Source organism: Geotrypetes seraphini, chromosome 1 (assembly GCF_902459505.1).
Source record: "Geotrypetes seraphini chromosome 1, aGeoSer1.1, whole genome shotgun sequence".
NCBI lineage: Eukaryota > Metazoa > Chordata > Amphibia > Gymnophiona > Dermophiidae > Geotrypetes > Geotrypetes seraphini.
In genome coordinates, this window is record NC_047084.1 from 202,971,348 (window position 1) to 202,987,410 (window position 16,063).

A 16,063-nucleotide genomic window follows, 5' to 3' on the forward strand; every position below is an offset into this window, starting at 1 on the left:
ATTGGTCGCCGTACCTCAAAAAAGACATTGCGATACTTGAGAGGGTCCAGAGAAGAGCTACGAAAATGATAAATGGCATGGAGGACTGTTCATATGCTGACAGGCTGGACAAGTTGGGACTCTTCTCCCTGGAAAAGAGGAAGCTTAGGGGAGACATGATAGAAACTTTCAAGATCATGAGGGGCATGGAGAAGATAGACAAGGATAGATTCTTCAAACTACAGGGAACCACAGGCACAAGAGGGCACTCGGAGAAGCTGGAAGGGGGCAAGTTTAGAACCAATGGCAGGAGGTTCTTCTTCACACAGAGGGTTGTGGACACATGGAACGCGCTCCCGGAGGAAGTGGTCGGGCAGAGTATGCTACGGGGATTCAAAGAGGGATTGGATGGATTCCTGAAGGATAGGGGGATTGAGGGATGCAGATAAGGGTAGAGATGGACCTCTGGTCTGAACCAGCGGAGGCAAATTCTTATGTTCTTCTTCACCCAGAGAGTGGTAGAAAATGGGAACGCTCTTCCAGAGTCTGTTATAGGGGAAAACATCCTCCAGGGATTCAAGACAGTTAGACAAGTTTCTGCTGAACAAGGATGTAAGCTGATAGGGCTAGTCTCAGTTAGGGCGCTGGTGTTTGACCAGATGGACGCCACTTGAGCGGACTGCTGGGCATGATGGACCATTGGTCTGACCCAGCAGCGGCAATTCTTATGTTCTTAATAAGGTTTCTGGCCCCATTTTGAAACCGGCCCTATCCTCAGACAATAAGGGCCCTGGCCCCCCCTAAACCTGTTTCTCCAGCAGCAGCAACAGAGTTTCCCACCAGTTGTCTGTTGCGAAACTCAGTCTGCTCTCTACTGTGGTCTGCTTTTGCCAAGGTAGGAAATTCCATCAGAAGGGGATGAGACGAGTAGAGATCAGGGGGTGAGTTTGGCAGCAGACAGCTGATGGGAAGTGCTGGCCCCCCTCCAAATTGCCCTGGGTCCTGAAGTACTTCCCAGTTGCAGGACACAAATTGGGCATTGGTCTCAAATCCCCCCCATTGTTGGAGATGCAGAGTCTTCTTTCAGTGTTAAATATGGTGTAAGCACCATAAAAGTACTGTCAAAATGTTAAATGGATAATAGTGCTTTTTTAAATTAGTATTTACTGCCTTTATGAACAAATTCCCCCACAGCTGTGTACAATAAAAAATAACATGGACATAGGTGGCAACCATTACAGCAGTAAAAAAAAACCCCCAACTAACGGTACACATTGTAGAATAGTATGCTACCTACATAAATGCAACATGTTAAAACATCCGCTTGGCTTAGGGGGATTAACATCTCGACCTGGAAAGGCCCAGTTGTCTCTTAATTCCTAACCCCCCTTCCCCCCACCTTAAACCTACCTATAACAATTAAAACACAATAACCAAAAAACTATTTTGGTAAAACTGAGTCGCAGCTCTGTTTATTGAACAAATAAACAGTTAATATTGAACAAATTAAACAGTTAATTAAAGGATATCCAAGCAGCTTTTTGCCTGTGACCCCGCCCCAGCAAGGTTCTGAGGGTGGCAGGGACCTCCCTGCCACCTTCAAACAGGTCCCCAGCCCGCCTGGGGACCCCCCATTCGAACAGCTGCCTACCATCCACTCAACTCATGATGAGCCCCAGTTGGTAGCTTGATACCCGCCGCTACAAGCTCAGGGCTCCCACCGCCAGGAACCAACTACATAACTATGAGGAAGGGAGGGTTGGGAAGCAGCCACGAGGACCCAAAAAACCTTGGTCCCGAAGCAGCTGTTACAGCCTAAAGTCCTGCCCCTTCACCCGCTGCAACCTATCCCCACTGTCCCATGAAGCAAGAGACAGACAAGCCAATTGTGCTGCACCTCCCCGAAACTCCTGCCCATAAACCCTTGGGGAGTCAATCCCAACAGGCCAACACACAGGCCTTCCAGCCCCGTGTTATCTGTGCCCGTCGAGACGAACTCTCAGGCTGACTTATGCAGAGGATGAAGAATTAGATATGAGTAACAGAAGTTTAGATTGAACATGTGTGACTAACATAAGGAAAAATTGCAGATGGAGTCGGGGTGCATGTGTTGCAAGCAAGTTCTGCTGCACTAAGTTTATATTTACCTAATGTCTAATTTAACAAATTTGGTCATTTCTTAGATGCAAACACCTTCAGCTTTTCTTAGAGTTGAACAGATATCACCTACATGTAGAGTGTATGCTCACTGTAAGCACTTAATATGTTTGGGGAAAGTTGTGTAGCTAACGTTCACTGATTTCATAAATAAAGTGAAAATCAGATCTGTGAAGGCTTGAGATGATTCATTTGCAATGGTTGTTTTTAACTAAAGAAAATGCTTTGTATTTCTGAAATCCTAGCTGAATGTTACACTGAACCAAATTTTATTCAAAAGTAATTCTATGTTCTTTATACAGCAGCATAATTGTTTAATGCAGGACATCTGTTCTTTGAAGCTATATTCCATATAATATAGGAGGAGAAATTTGCTGAAGTTTGTCACAAAACAGTAGAAACAAATACCACAGCATTGGTCCGTGCAAGGGAAGAACCTTTCATCCAGTACTATAAACTTTTCAGGGCAAGTGTTTAGCTTAGAACACAATTGTATTCTTCAAATAATTTTTTTTCATTTAAGACTTCTGTTGTATGTATCACCTCCATTTAAAACACTAAGGGCTCCTTTTAGTAAGGTGCGCTAGCGTTTTTCACGCACACACAAGATTAGCACGTGCTATAGTGTGCGCTAACCGAAAAATTACTGCCTGCTTAAAAGGAGGCGGTAGCAGCTAGCGCGTGCGGCAATTTAGTGCACTCTATTCTGCGCATTAAGGCTCATTTTCAAAACACAAAGATGTCCAAAGAAGCAGCACAAACCAGCACTTGGATGTTTTTCTCGTCAAAATGTCCCGTGTGCCAGTTTTCAAAACTGACTTTCTGGACATCTTACTAGGCTTCTTGGTCGCTGTGTGCCCAAAGTTCAAGGGGGCATGTTGGAGGCATTTTATAGACAGGCTTTGGGAGAGTGTAGCAATTGGATAGCGATCAAATTTTTCCCAAGATGTCCAAGATGCGATTGAGGCGTCTGGAGCTAGACCTGCTTTAAAAGCATCTTAAGTGCCAAAAAGGTACCCAAACTGATCAGGTGACCACTGGAGGGATTAAGTAATTGACTCCCACACTCCCCCATTGGTCACTGACCCTCTCTCACCCCACAAAGATCTGAATGAAACAGTACATAACTCTCTCTAGAACAGCAGCACCTGGTATGAGAAGGCCTAATAAAGCAGCACTCAGATGTCTGGATTAACCCGGTGTGTAGTGTGATAACCATAAAGAGAGGGACCCAGGCCCATATCCCTTTCTAATCATTTCATTTATAGTAGAAAGTTTGAGCCCACCAAAACTCATCCAAATTCTGTGCTGCCATACAGGTGTTATCTGGAGCCATAAGAGCTAGTGGGGTGGTAGACAGGTGGGATGGTAGGTTTTGGGGGCATTCCGGAAGGCTCACCATACACTTTAAGGGGATTTGGTGAAATATATATTTGTCACTCTTTATGTGAAGTTCACACTGCCCTGTTGGCATATCTATGTGGCCAGTCCATTAAGGCAGTGTTCTTCAACCACTGGTCCGTGAACTGGTGCCGGTCAGCAGTAATTTGCTGCCGGTCCACATGGCTGGCATGTACATCTGCTCTCTGTATTTTGCACTGTTCAGGAAGAAATGCATTTGTTTCTTTTTCTTTGGGGTTGTACTGCATGCAGAGCCTTCCATTTTAGGGTTTTGTTTGTATATATTAGTACTTTTAGTTTTTGGTCCCATATTTGCAAAGAGGTTATCTGTTTTCTGGTAGGAATGAATGTTGAGAAGCATACAGTGTGCTTTGTGTAGTTTACGATCAAACAATTTTTTTTTTATTGATGCAAAAAACAAATATAATCACCAATGGCAAGTTTAGGAATATAGCTTTGTGTAGTTTAGTTATGTGGTTAACCATTATGTGTTAAGATTATATTGTGTGTGTATATATGAAAAATGAATGGAAAAAATTGTGTTATAATTAGTACTATTATGGGGGCAGGGTCTGGGGTGGAGATGGGCAGGGTCTGGCCCATGACTTAGCCCAGTGTTTTTCAACCGCTGGTCTGCGGACCGGTGCCAATCCACAAAATAATTCTTTTATTTCTACCGGTCCATAGGTGTAAAGGTTGAAGAACACTGCATTATGGTACTGGTCGTTCCCAAATTCAAATGGACTTGATTTGAATATTTTGAACTTGGATGTTTTTTGTATTTGAAAATGGCCAAAAAAGTTAGATGTCCTAAGGACCAAGACATCTAAGTAGGTCATTTTCAGTGTAAAAAAATACTTCTAGTAGTCTCAAAAATGGATGTTTTCCTGCCCCTACTTTTATCTTGCGGAAAACATCCAAAGTCATATTTAGACACACTATTGAAAATGCCCATCAATGGAAACAAATCTATAACTGAGGGCTCAACATCCTCCATTGCCTCTAAATCTCTCCTATGAATATTCATTGTTATCCTGAAAATCTGACTAAGATATCTCCGGTATCAGGATTGGGAACCACTGTTATAATGGCATCTGACTAACCAGATTCTGCTATAGAATACTAGCACAAGCTGACATCTTCACATCTACATTTAGGCAAGACTTAATTTAAGCCATGCCAATAATTCTAAAAGAATGCAGTGTTCTTTAAAACACTAATAAAACAGAAGAAAAGAGCATTTATATCCTACAAACAATCACAACAAACAGAAGCCAAAGACGCTTATCTAGAGAAATCTAGAACTGTTAAAACAGCGGAAGAAAATTTAGCTAGGAATATTAAAAAAAGGGGATAAATCCTTTTTCAGGTATGTTAGTGATAGAAAGAGGAATACAGACGGGATAGTGCGCCTGAGAAAACCCGATGGCAACTTTGCAGAATCGGACTCCGATAAAGCCGAACTACTGAACAGATACTTCTGCTCAGTCTTTACCTGTGAAGCGCTGGGATCCAGTCCATAGCTGCTAACAAGGGAGAGCTCAGAAGACCCGTTCAGGAATTTAGAATTTTCCACCAGCAGCATCTACCAAGAATTGTCAAGGCTCAAAGTGAATAAAGCCATGGGACCGGATAAATTGCACCCCAGAGTGCTTAGGAAATGAGAGTTGTCCTGGCGGAGCCATTAGCCACACTTTTCAATCTTTCTCTGAGCACAGGAAAAGTTCCATTAGACTGGAAAAAGCTAATGTCATTCCGCTCCACAAAAAGGGATGCAGGTTAGAGACTGCAAATTACAGACCGGTAAGTCTCACGTCAATAGTGTGTAAACTTATGGAAACATTGATTAAACACAAATTAGATACGATGGACGATGAGAGACTGATGGATCCCCACCAGCATGGATTTACAAAGGGAAGGTCGATCCTGCCAATCCAATCTAATCAGCTTCTTTGACTGGGTAACAAAAAAACTAGTTAAGGGTAAGTCCCTGAATGTGGTGTATCTGGACTTCAGTAAAGCTTTTGATAGTGTCCCACACCGTAGATTATTGAACAAGATGAGCTTGCTGGGACTAGGAGAAACATTAACTGCATGGGTTAAAGATTGGCTCAGTGGCAGACTTCAAAAGGTGGTGGTAAACGGTACTCCCTCCGAAACGTCGGAGGTGTTCAGTGGAGTACCGCAGGGCTCGGTCCTGGGTCCAATCCTGTTTAATATCTTCGTAAGGGATCTGCTCAGGGACTTCAGGGTAAAATTGCATTATTTGCCGATGACGCTAAATTATGCAATGAAGTGGGCAGAGGTACTGTATCCGACAGTATGACACAGGACCTACTTTTACTGGAGAAATGGTCTGCTATTTGGCAGCTGAGCTTTAATGCCAAGAAGTGTAAAGTTATGCACCTTGGTAGCGGAATCCCTTGCAGAACCTACACTCTGAATGGTGAGACCTTAACTAGAACTGTTACAGAACAGGACCTGGGAGTAATCTTTAGTGAAGATATGAAGGCTGCCGATCAAGTGGAGAAAGCTTCATCCAAGGCTAGACAAATGCTGGGTTGCATCCGGAGAAGTTTCGTCAGCCGAAAGCCCGAAGTGGTAATGCCGCTTTACAGGTCCTTGGTGAGACCACATCTGGAATACTGTGTTCAATTTTGGAGGCCACATTATTGAAAGGATTTGCTGAGAATAGAGTCGGTTCAGAGATTGGCCACTAGGATGGTCTCGGGACTCAAGGATCTCCCACATGAAGAAAGTCTAGGTAAGTTGAAGCTATACTCTCTCGAGGAACGCAGAGAGAAGGGAGACATGATAGAGGCGTTCAAATATGTTACTGTCCGTATGGAGATGGAAGAAGACATCTTTTTCCTTACAGGACCTACGACGACAAGAGGGCATCCACTAAAAATCAGGGGTGGGAAATTTCATGGGCACATTAGGAAGTATTTCCTCACCGAAAGGGTGGTTGATCATTGGAATAATCTTTCACTTCAGGTAATAAAGAATAAATGGGATAAACATGTGGGTTCACTTCGAGGAAGTGCTTGGAGGGGTGGGTTATTTGAGGTGGCAGACTTGTTGGGCCATCGGCCCTTTTCTGCTGTCATACTCTGTTTCTATGTTTCTATACCCATGCAAGTGCTCCATGTATCTGTGCATGTTCCTTGCATCCACATGCTAAGTGAGTTGTGTACTAAGACTATAGTGTACTGCTTAGCACCCACAAGTGCTGGTATTCTATAATTTGCTACGTACATGTAGGTGCCAGGTTATAGAACGAGTTATAGTACTGTTCTTTTGAAATAGTCTCAGAAATCAGGCCTTTATGTTCTTAAATTGGTGAATTCTAGAATTTGTGTGCCTTGCTGTTTTTTTATTTTTTTTTAAATAATTTGTTTTTCTTTAACAGCATCAATTGCTACTGGAAGCATAAATGAAGAAGCACCTCAATGTGCCCGTCCTAATGACACATCCGAAAGCCAATCTTCAAAGTTTTGGGGATTGAAATCAAAAGTGCAGTCTCTGAAACAGCCACAGGCAGGTACTGCATTTTGAATTTCCTCATAGGTTACCACCTTGTTCTAGATATTTTAATGCCTATTTTTGTCTAACACCCACCTCGCATTAACATTTTTGCAGGCAAAAGACATAAGGAGTTACAAAGCATTTTTCTTGACAGACTATATTATGTGCTTTATATATAAAATAAAAGCCAAATTTCTTCATTAAAATGCAAATGAAGACATTGCAACAGAGAACTATATATAATAGGACGAAAATAACTAAACTACTTTATTAGTGATCCATTCCTAGAAATTAGTGTTGTGTGTATGTATATATACATGAAACCTTTTGTTATGTGCTTTATAGTTACTGAGATCTTGTCCACTGTAAATTGTTAGAACCAGAAATTCATGAAAGTATCCTCGGAGAACTGTTTTAAATGCTATGAAACAATTAGAATTGCCGAGTTGGCTTCTAGTATAATATTGCTGGATTGGAGGAGTAGCCTGCAGTGCAGTGGCCTGAGAACCTGGGGAACTAACTTTGATTATACACAGAACGCTATCAATAATACTGAATGGTCTTGCAAAGGTGATAGAATAAATTTTATTTAATTGTACCTTCATTAAACAAGAGGAAAAGCCTCAGATCTTTGTTTGTAGCAATGTTTTCCTGCTTTCAGACTGGATAGGGTAAGTGACTTCATCAGCTAAAAAATCCCCTTGTTTGTTTTTTGTTTTTTTTTTTCAAAATTTTCAAAATTGTGTGATTGCTTAAACTTCTATATGAAAATACACTTATCTATAGGGTCCCACCGATGGAGGCGAGCCAGTGTTTCATATGATGCTATGTCAAAGAAAGGACCACTCCTGTTTTAAACATTTGGCATCTCTTGTCCAGTGCTCACTGGCATTACAAATTGAACTAGGTTTGATTTCCACTGTGGCTCCATGTAATCCCAGGCAAGTCTTCATTGCTCAAGGTACAAAACCTTAGGTTCTCTGCATCTAGCAGGCTCACAAAGTATCTGCATATAATAGGCAGGAGCACGTTACAGGGCTTCAAAGAAGGTTTGGATAGGTTCCTAGAGGACAAAGGGATTGAAGGGTACAGATAGGAGTAGAGGTAGGTTATAGGGATAGGAGCAAGAGGTAAATAGGGACCACTGCTCAGGCAATGGGCCTGAAGGGCCGCCGCTGGAGCGGACCGCTGGGCAGGATGGACCTCTGGTCTGTCTCAGCGGAGGCAACTTCTTATGTTCTTATGTTCTTATATGTAAACTGCTTTGTTCTATAGAAAGGTTGCCTATGAAATCCATGACTCTTGACCTTTTTTAATGTAGATGTGCTGCTTGAATTTAAGTTGATATAACTGCATATAACTGACCACCATTGGTATAGGTTGATGATTACTGGATTAGAGGTTTGGTGTTTATGAAGGTTAATATCCTGGGGTCTAAAATTTTGTGGACAAATGCAAAGTGATACACATTGGGAAGAATAACCTAAATCATTGTTAGCAGATGCTAGGTCCACGTTTAGAGGTCAGCACTCAAGAAAAAGATCTAGGTGTCATTCTACACCAGGGGTAGGGAACTCCAGTCCTCGAGAGCTGTACTCCAGTCGGGTTCTCAGGATTTCCCCAATGAATATGCATGAGATCTATTTGCATGCACTGCTTTCAATGCATATTCATTGGGAAATCCTGAAAACCTGACTGGAATACGGCTCTCGAGGACAGGACTCCAGTCGGGTTTTCAGGATTTCCCCAATGAATATGCATGAGATCTATTTGCATGCACTGCTTTCAATGCATATTCATTGGGAAATCCTGAAAACCTGACTGGAATACGGCTCTCGAGGACCGGAGTTCCCTACCCCTGTTCTACACGATACACTGAAATGTTACGCTTAATGTGTGGCGGCAGCCAAAAAAGCAAACAAGATGCTAGGAATGATTAGAAAAGGGATGGTAAATAAGATTGTTATAATACCTCTTATCACTCCATAGTGCTGCCTCATCTTGAGTATTGCATCCAATTCTGATCACTATCTCAAAAAAGATATAGTGGAATTAGAAAAGGCTCAAAGGAGAGCAACCAAGATGATAAAGGGGATGGATCTCCTTTTGTATGAGGAAAGACTAAAGAGGTCAGTTCTCTTCAGCTTGGAAAAGAGACAGCTGAGGGGAGATATGAAGACTACAAAATCCCAAGTGATGTTGAATGGGTACAAAATCGATATATATATATATTTTTTTAACTCCATCAAAAATTACAAAGACTAGCGGACACTTTGAAGTTACAGGGACATACTTTTAAAACCAATAGGAGTAAATATATTTTTTCACTCGGAGAATAGTTAAGCTCTAGAACTTGTTGCCAGAGAATATGGTAGCAGCAATTATTGTAGCTGGTTTTAGAAAAGGTTTGGACAAGTCCCTGGAAGAAAAGTCCATAGTCTGCTATTGAGACAGGCATAGGGGAAGCCATTGCTTGATCTGGGATTGGAGGCATGGAATGCTGCTACTGTTTGGGTTTTTACAAGGTACTTGTAACTTGGATTGGCCACTGTGGAAACAGGATACTGGGCTAGATGGACTATTGGTCTGACCCAGTATGGCTATTCTTATGTTCTTATACATTTTTAGCATTTGGTAACCTAGTACAAAAGGGTTTGATATTTTATCATGTATATAAGCTTAGTAAATTTTATTTATTTTTAGAAGTAACTTAGAAGTCTATTCTTGTACTTCAGGGTTGAAAATAAAGTCACTCGGCACAAACCAAGATTTACCCAACTCAGCCAGAGCTTTACCTTTACCAAGAAAACCAGGTGACCACCCAGTAAGAAGCAATCTGCTATGCAAAGGTAAGGATCACTGTTCTCTTGGTAGTTTCCCTTTGCTTTAAGCTGTTGCATCTGGTTCATAGGCAGTGTTATCAAGTTTCCTGCTCTTGTAAAAGTAAGAAAAACCTGGTAACTGCAGGTATGGGGACAAGGCCATTCACCACAGTTAATTGAGGGAATGCGCACAAAATACTTGATCTCCGATCGCGCGGTCCAGGAGCCCCCTTCCTCCCAATTGCCGCAGATCAGGCATCTCTCTCTCTCCTTCCCTTTGCTGGTGATTTTTTTAAAATTATTTTTCTCTCAACAGGCAACCGGAGCCTTTTCTGAAGTTATGTGCGGCTGCCTGAAATTTCTCCTCTGATGCAACCGGAAACAGGAAGTTGCATCAGAAGAGAGAAGGTCCTGTGTTGAATGCAGCATCTGCAATATCTTCTGAACAAGTTCATAATCTTACTTAAACGTCTACTAAAACTAGTGAAGCTTTTGTTGCATCATCATCCACTTGGGTTCCTGTAGCCTTGATAGGGCGGTAGCTAATAAGTTCATAGAATCATGGTTGGTAGAGCGGAAGAGTGCATTAGTGGTTAATGCTGTGGGCTGAGTACTTGGTAGGCCTGGTGACTCTGGGTAAGTCACTTAATCCTCTGTTGTCCCAAGTTCAAAAACTTAAACATGTTCTCTGTCCCTAGAGAGAATACCTCACATAATGTAATATCTTATAAATGCAAGAGTGAGTTCCTGTTTTAATTGGGTTTCCTGCTGCCACCATTTCCTCCTGTTGATTTTACTAGACACTCCTACCACTTTGTCAGTTTCTTTTCTTGTTCAGAAAAGGCTAGAAGTTGCACCTGTCCAGAAGTCCGCTTGCCTACTGCTAATGACAGAGTAGTAGTAGTAGTAGTAGCCTATTTAGAGTAGGCATAGCAGGAATTCAAGCAGGCAGCCCTTACTGCTGAATCCTCGAGATCTATGTGTATGTTTTGTTTTGTATTATGAGTAGTAAGGAGAAATCTTAATTCTGCTATCCATTATTGTGGGAGCTTGTGAATGTGGAACATGTTCTTTAAATTTGTTTAATTTTTTTAGGAGGTAGCAACTATTTTGGAAAAGTTCCAAAATTAGTTTCCTGAATTTATTTTCTATCTGGTACTGTGTTCATGTTTTGGAAGCATTCATAATTTTGATGCTAATCATATCAAATGCTTTTGGTTTGTTAATCAGGGTTAGTGATGTGACTATTCTTTATATGTGCTCTTAAATCTGTTTTCTCTAGCTTCACTCATTCTAGTCTTCCCAGAAGCATTAAGTTTTCATATTTGTACTCAGTATTACCTAGCGAATGCAAAGAGAAAGTAAGCTTCAAGCTTTTTGTTGGGAAAGAGAGATCATGTTCTGGGTTTACCAGTGGTTTTGTTGGGGCAGGTTAGGGACATGAGAACTGGGGTATGGAATGAGAAATATTGTTTGTAGAAGGAAAAAGAAAAATGGGCAAGGACAGAGGCAAGTGTGAGACATTCTGGAAAAAACAAACGGAAATGGGAAGATAAAACTATGTACAGAGGAGGCAGGAAGAATGTTGAAAAGGTGAAATAAAGGACTAGGTTTAAAAATGTATGGGTAGGAAAGTGGTTTATGTATAAACTCGTGTAAACTTGTCTTGGGGCTTATCACTTGCATGTTTTGGAATTTAGAATGACAGGTCTAGTTACCCTTCTGTAGAGAGTTGCTGAAATTCTGAAACATTTTGAACCATTCATAATTTTTATTGGTGCCAGTTTACAATCAACAATTCTGTCTCTGGCAAAAATACTTGGTAATGCTTGTAAATAGAAAACATGTATAACAATTGCTTGCCCAGCAGATAAGGGAAATGTTAAGCTTTTTTTGCTTTTGTTTTGCAGTCCCCGGGTTAAGAACAAGTTCCGTTTTTAAACTGTTCTTAAGTTGAATTTGTATGCAACTTGGATCCTGTACAGTACACAGTCTATAAAAACATAAAAGAAATAGTCCTTAAAACGAAGTACTGTAGTTTAAATAGAAAGAAAAGATTGGAGGTTTACACTTATTTTTGTTCTTCATAAGTCCCACTATTCTCTCTCCACCACCACATCCAACATTTCTCTCTCTCATCTCATCCCCATGCATCTGTACCTCATACCTCTCTCACTACCATGTCCAATATTTTTTCCCCTTCCTATGCCCAACAATTCACCTTTCTTCATTTCCCCATGTGCACTGTCTTTCCCTTTCACTCAGACACTCATGCCCAACAATTCTCCCTCCCCACCTCAGCATCTTTCCCTCACTCCCTCCATTGTTCCATCCTATCTCCCAAGTTCATGCTCTCTCCCTCCTTTCATTCTTTGTCTCAGGTTTGTGCTCCCTCCCTCCTTTCTTCCTTCCTTTCATTCTTTGTCTCAGGTTTGTGCTCCCTCCCTTCCTATGCCAATGCAGTCCCTCTTCCTCCCTTCCATGTCTTAACACGCTCCTCCTCGTCCCACATTTTTGCCTTCCATGGGTGTTTACCTCCTCTGGCTGGCTCCCTCCTCCAAGCTGCACTTTTCTTGGCAAAGCTACGAGCAGCGGCTTCTGCACATGATCCACTGACCAAGAAGCCTTCCCTCTGATGTCTGTGTCAGAGGGAAGGCTTCCAGATCAGTTGTCCACATGCACAAGCTGCCAATTGCGACTTTGCAAAGACCAGGGGACTGCATGCAGGAGCCGCCGCTCGCGGCTTTGCCAAGAAAAATGAGGCTGGGAGGAGGGAGCCATCCAGAGGAGGAAAAACGCCCATGGGAGGCACAAATGTGGGACCGAAATGGAGGGGGGATGACGAGGGGCATGTTGGGACATGGAAGGGAAAAGAAGTACCCTGGTTCATGTGTATGAGTTTGACGTAAGTCTAACGTTCTTAAAACCTATATAACGTTTTGCTATTTAATGTTTTTGTAGGTACTTCAGGACTGCCGGCACCCAAATGTAGCCCAGGTAAGTTCCTATGATAATTCTATATATACTTTCAACAAAGTGGACTTTGGAAGGATATATGGTGCATGCTGTAGATGTACACTTACTGTTCAAAAGTGTTATTGCATAGGTCTTTGGAAGCTGCAGGTGAATAATGCCTATTAAGTACAATGTCTCATTTCATATTAGCATTCTGGTGCATTTAAACTGAAGGTTTGTATACTGAATATAGGGTATTAATTGTAAATATGTAACATTAGCAGGTTATTTTATGTATTCTATACATTTTATGGTTTTCCCCCATATCCTTCTGTCTCCAATCTGTAATGTCCTGTCTGTTTAGATTTTTATTATTAGTTTCTAATTCTCTTGTTTTTTTGTTTATTTTATATTCTGTACACCGCTTAGAAGTACGATGAGCGGTATAATAAATTTTAAATAAACTATTACATTAAATGGGATTCAGTTAAATCTTTGATTTCAAGTTGTGTGTACTGTGCTTTTTTTTGTAGCTGTAGGCTTTAAAGCACCTGCAAATAAAAAATGCAGTTGTGTTGAAAGAACTTATTAAAAGTTTTCAGCAAAGCTTGGAAATGCTAATATAGATGTGGACGGCCTATGGAAGCCATTTTTAGAAACATAGAAACATGCGGCAGATAAAGGCCAAATGGCCCATCTAGTCTGCCCATCTGCAGTAACCATTATCTTTTCCTTTCTCTAAGAGATCCCACATGCCTACCCCACGTCTTCTTGAATTCAGACACAGTATCTATCTCCACCACTTCTTCAAGGAGACTGTTCCATGCATCTACCACCCTGTCTGTAAAAAAGTATTTCCTTAGATTACTCCGGAGCCTATAACCTCTTAACTTCATCTTATGCCCTCTCATTCCAGAGCTTCCTTTCAAATGAAAGACTCGACTCATGCATTTACGCCATATAGGTATTTAAAAGTCTCTGATATATTCCGTCTTCAGTCTTTCCTCTGAAGTATACATATTGAGATCTTTAAGTCTGTCCCCATATGCCTTATGATGAAGACCATGCACCATTTTAGTAGCTTTCCTCTGGACTGACTCTATCCTTTTTATATCTTTTTGAAGGTGCGGCCTCCAGAATTGTGCACAATATTCTTAATGAGGTCTCACCAGAGTCTTATACAGGAGCATCAATAATAATAATAACTTTATTTTTGTATACCGCAATACCACAAGCATTTCAGAGCGGTTTACAGAGGAAGAGGCTGTATACCAGGGGTGTCAAAGTCCCTCCTCGAGGGCCGCAATCCAGTCGGGTTTTCAGGATTTCCCCAATGAATATACATGCAATCTATTAGCATACAATGAAAGCAGTGTATGCAAATAGATTTCATGAATATTCATTGGGGAAATCCTGAAAACCTGACTGAATTGCGGCCCTCGAGGAGGGACTTTGATACCCCTGCTGTATATAGACATTGATGTTACAAAAAAGACTTTCAAATTACAATAGCATGTCAAAATTTTTCCGGAAGCATTTCAAAGATACAAGACAGAAAAGGAGTCAGATAAATTTATCAAAGAGGTTTTAATTGACTTCCTGAAGGTTTGGTAGGAGGGTGCATTTGAAATGAAGTTTTCATTTGCCTGCTTGAAATGATAGTGATCTATCAAAGAATCTCTTGAAGATACAGCCCTTCAAGGTTGGAAAAGCAAACAGGTAGGCACTATGAGGTGCTTGGAAATTCAAAATGGTGCGACAGGTAGATTGAGGATGAACCTATTATGGTTTTGAAGTAGAGGCAGGTAAACTTGAAAATGACTCCTGTCTTGCATGATCAGATTTTTTTTTTTTTTTGAGACCATAAATGAGACGGATGGCAGCATTCTTAATGATTCTCAATCATTTGATTTTTTTTTTTTTTTTTTAAAGGATCCCAAGTATATAATATTACAGTAATCTAAGATGCTTAAAATCAGAGATTGAACCAGCAGTCGAAAAGAGAGGAAGTCAAAATCGTGTTTAATGGTACAAAGTTTCCATAAGGTGAAAAAACATTTTTTAATTTGAGTGTTAGTATGATCTTCAAAAGTCAAGCGTCGGTCCAGGATGAGTCCAAGGATTTTGATAGTAGAATTAATTGGGTAATCTAGCCCTTTAAAATCTCAAAGAGGTATTCATGATCTTGTAATTAGGACTTGCCAAGAAAATCTTGTTTTTTCTGGATTCAGTTTTAATTTAAATTGCATAGTCCATTGTTCTACCTTAGTGAGGACAGATGAGGTGAGTTGTTCTGTCTCTTGCATCAGTGAGGTTATGGGAATGATAATTGTGATGTCATCTACGTATATATAAGATTTCAATTTTAAGTCAGATAGCATATGTCCCAATGATGCCATGTAGACATTGAAGAGTGAAGGGGAGAGAGGGGAGCCCTGTGGAACTCCACAGGGATTACACCAAGACTGAGAGAAGGTTCCTTCACTGTGAACCTGGTAAATGTGTTTTTTTAAGAAGTCCATAAACTAGTTTAGTACCTGTCCAGAAATTCCAATAGAATCGAGGCATCCAAGCAGAATGTCATGGCCAACAAGGTCAAAGACACTGCTCAAATTGAACTAAAGTACCAGTGCGCTTTTTCCCAGGGAAAACAAATGGGAAAGATAATCAGTCAATGAAGCTAGGACTGTTTCCGTACTGTAATTTGTGCGAAAACCAGACTGGGAGTCATATAGAATGCTGAACTTCTCTAAATAATTCATGAGATCAATATCTCCTTTTTTTTCTACTAACCATACCTCTTCCTATGCACTCTAGCATCCTTCTAGCTTTTGCCGTCACCTTTTCAACATGTTTGGCCACCTTAAGATCATCACATACAATCACACCCAAGTCCTGCTCTTCTGTCATGCACGTAAGTTCTTCACCTCCTAAACTGGACCATTCTTTTGGGTTTTTGAAGCCTAAATACATGACCTTATATTTTTTAGCATTAAATATTAGCTGCCAAATTTCAGATCATTCTTCAAGCTTCGCTAGGTCTTTCTTCGTCGTTCACACTATCGGGGGTGTCTACTCTATTGCAGATTTTGGTATTATCCACAAAAAGACAAATTTTACCGAACAGCCCTTCTGCAATATCGCTTATAAAAATGTTTAAAAGAACAGGCCCAAGAATAGAACCTTGAGGCACACCACTGGTAACATCCCTTTCCTCAGAG

At 41.0% G+C, this 16,063-nt stretch overlaps 1 protein-coding gene across 8 annotated transcripts in view; it reads left to right on the top strand.

The window, feature by feature from the left end:
* The window catches only part of MTUS1 (microtubule associated scaffold protein 1), a 346,310-nt gene that overhangs the window by 167,865 nt on the left and 162,382 nt on the right, over positions 1 to 16,063 (top strand). For 7 of the 8 annotated variants that reach the window (XM_033944129.1, XM_033944141.1, XM_033944126.1 and 4 more), the window contains 3 exons: positions 6,950 to 7,081; positions 9,801 to 9,914; positions 12,849 to 12,884. The exons of the other annotated variant lie outside the window; for it this stretch is intronic. In XM_033944129.1, coding sequence (XP_033800020.1) covers positions 6,950 to 7,081; positions 9,801 to 9,914; positions 12,849 to 12,884 — 282 coding nt within the window. The remainder of the gene's footprint in view (positions 1 to 6,949; positions 7,082 to 9,800; positions 9,915 to 12,848; positions 12,885 to 16,063) is intronic. 8 annotated transcript variants of the gene reach the window in all.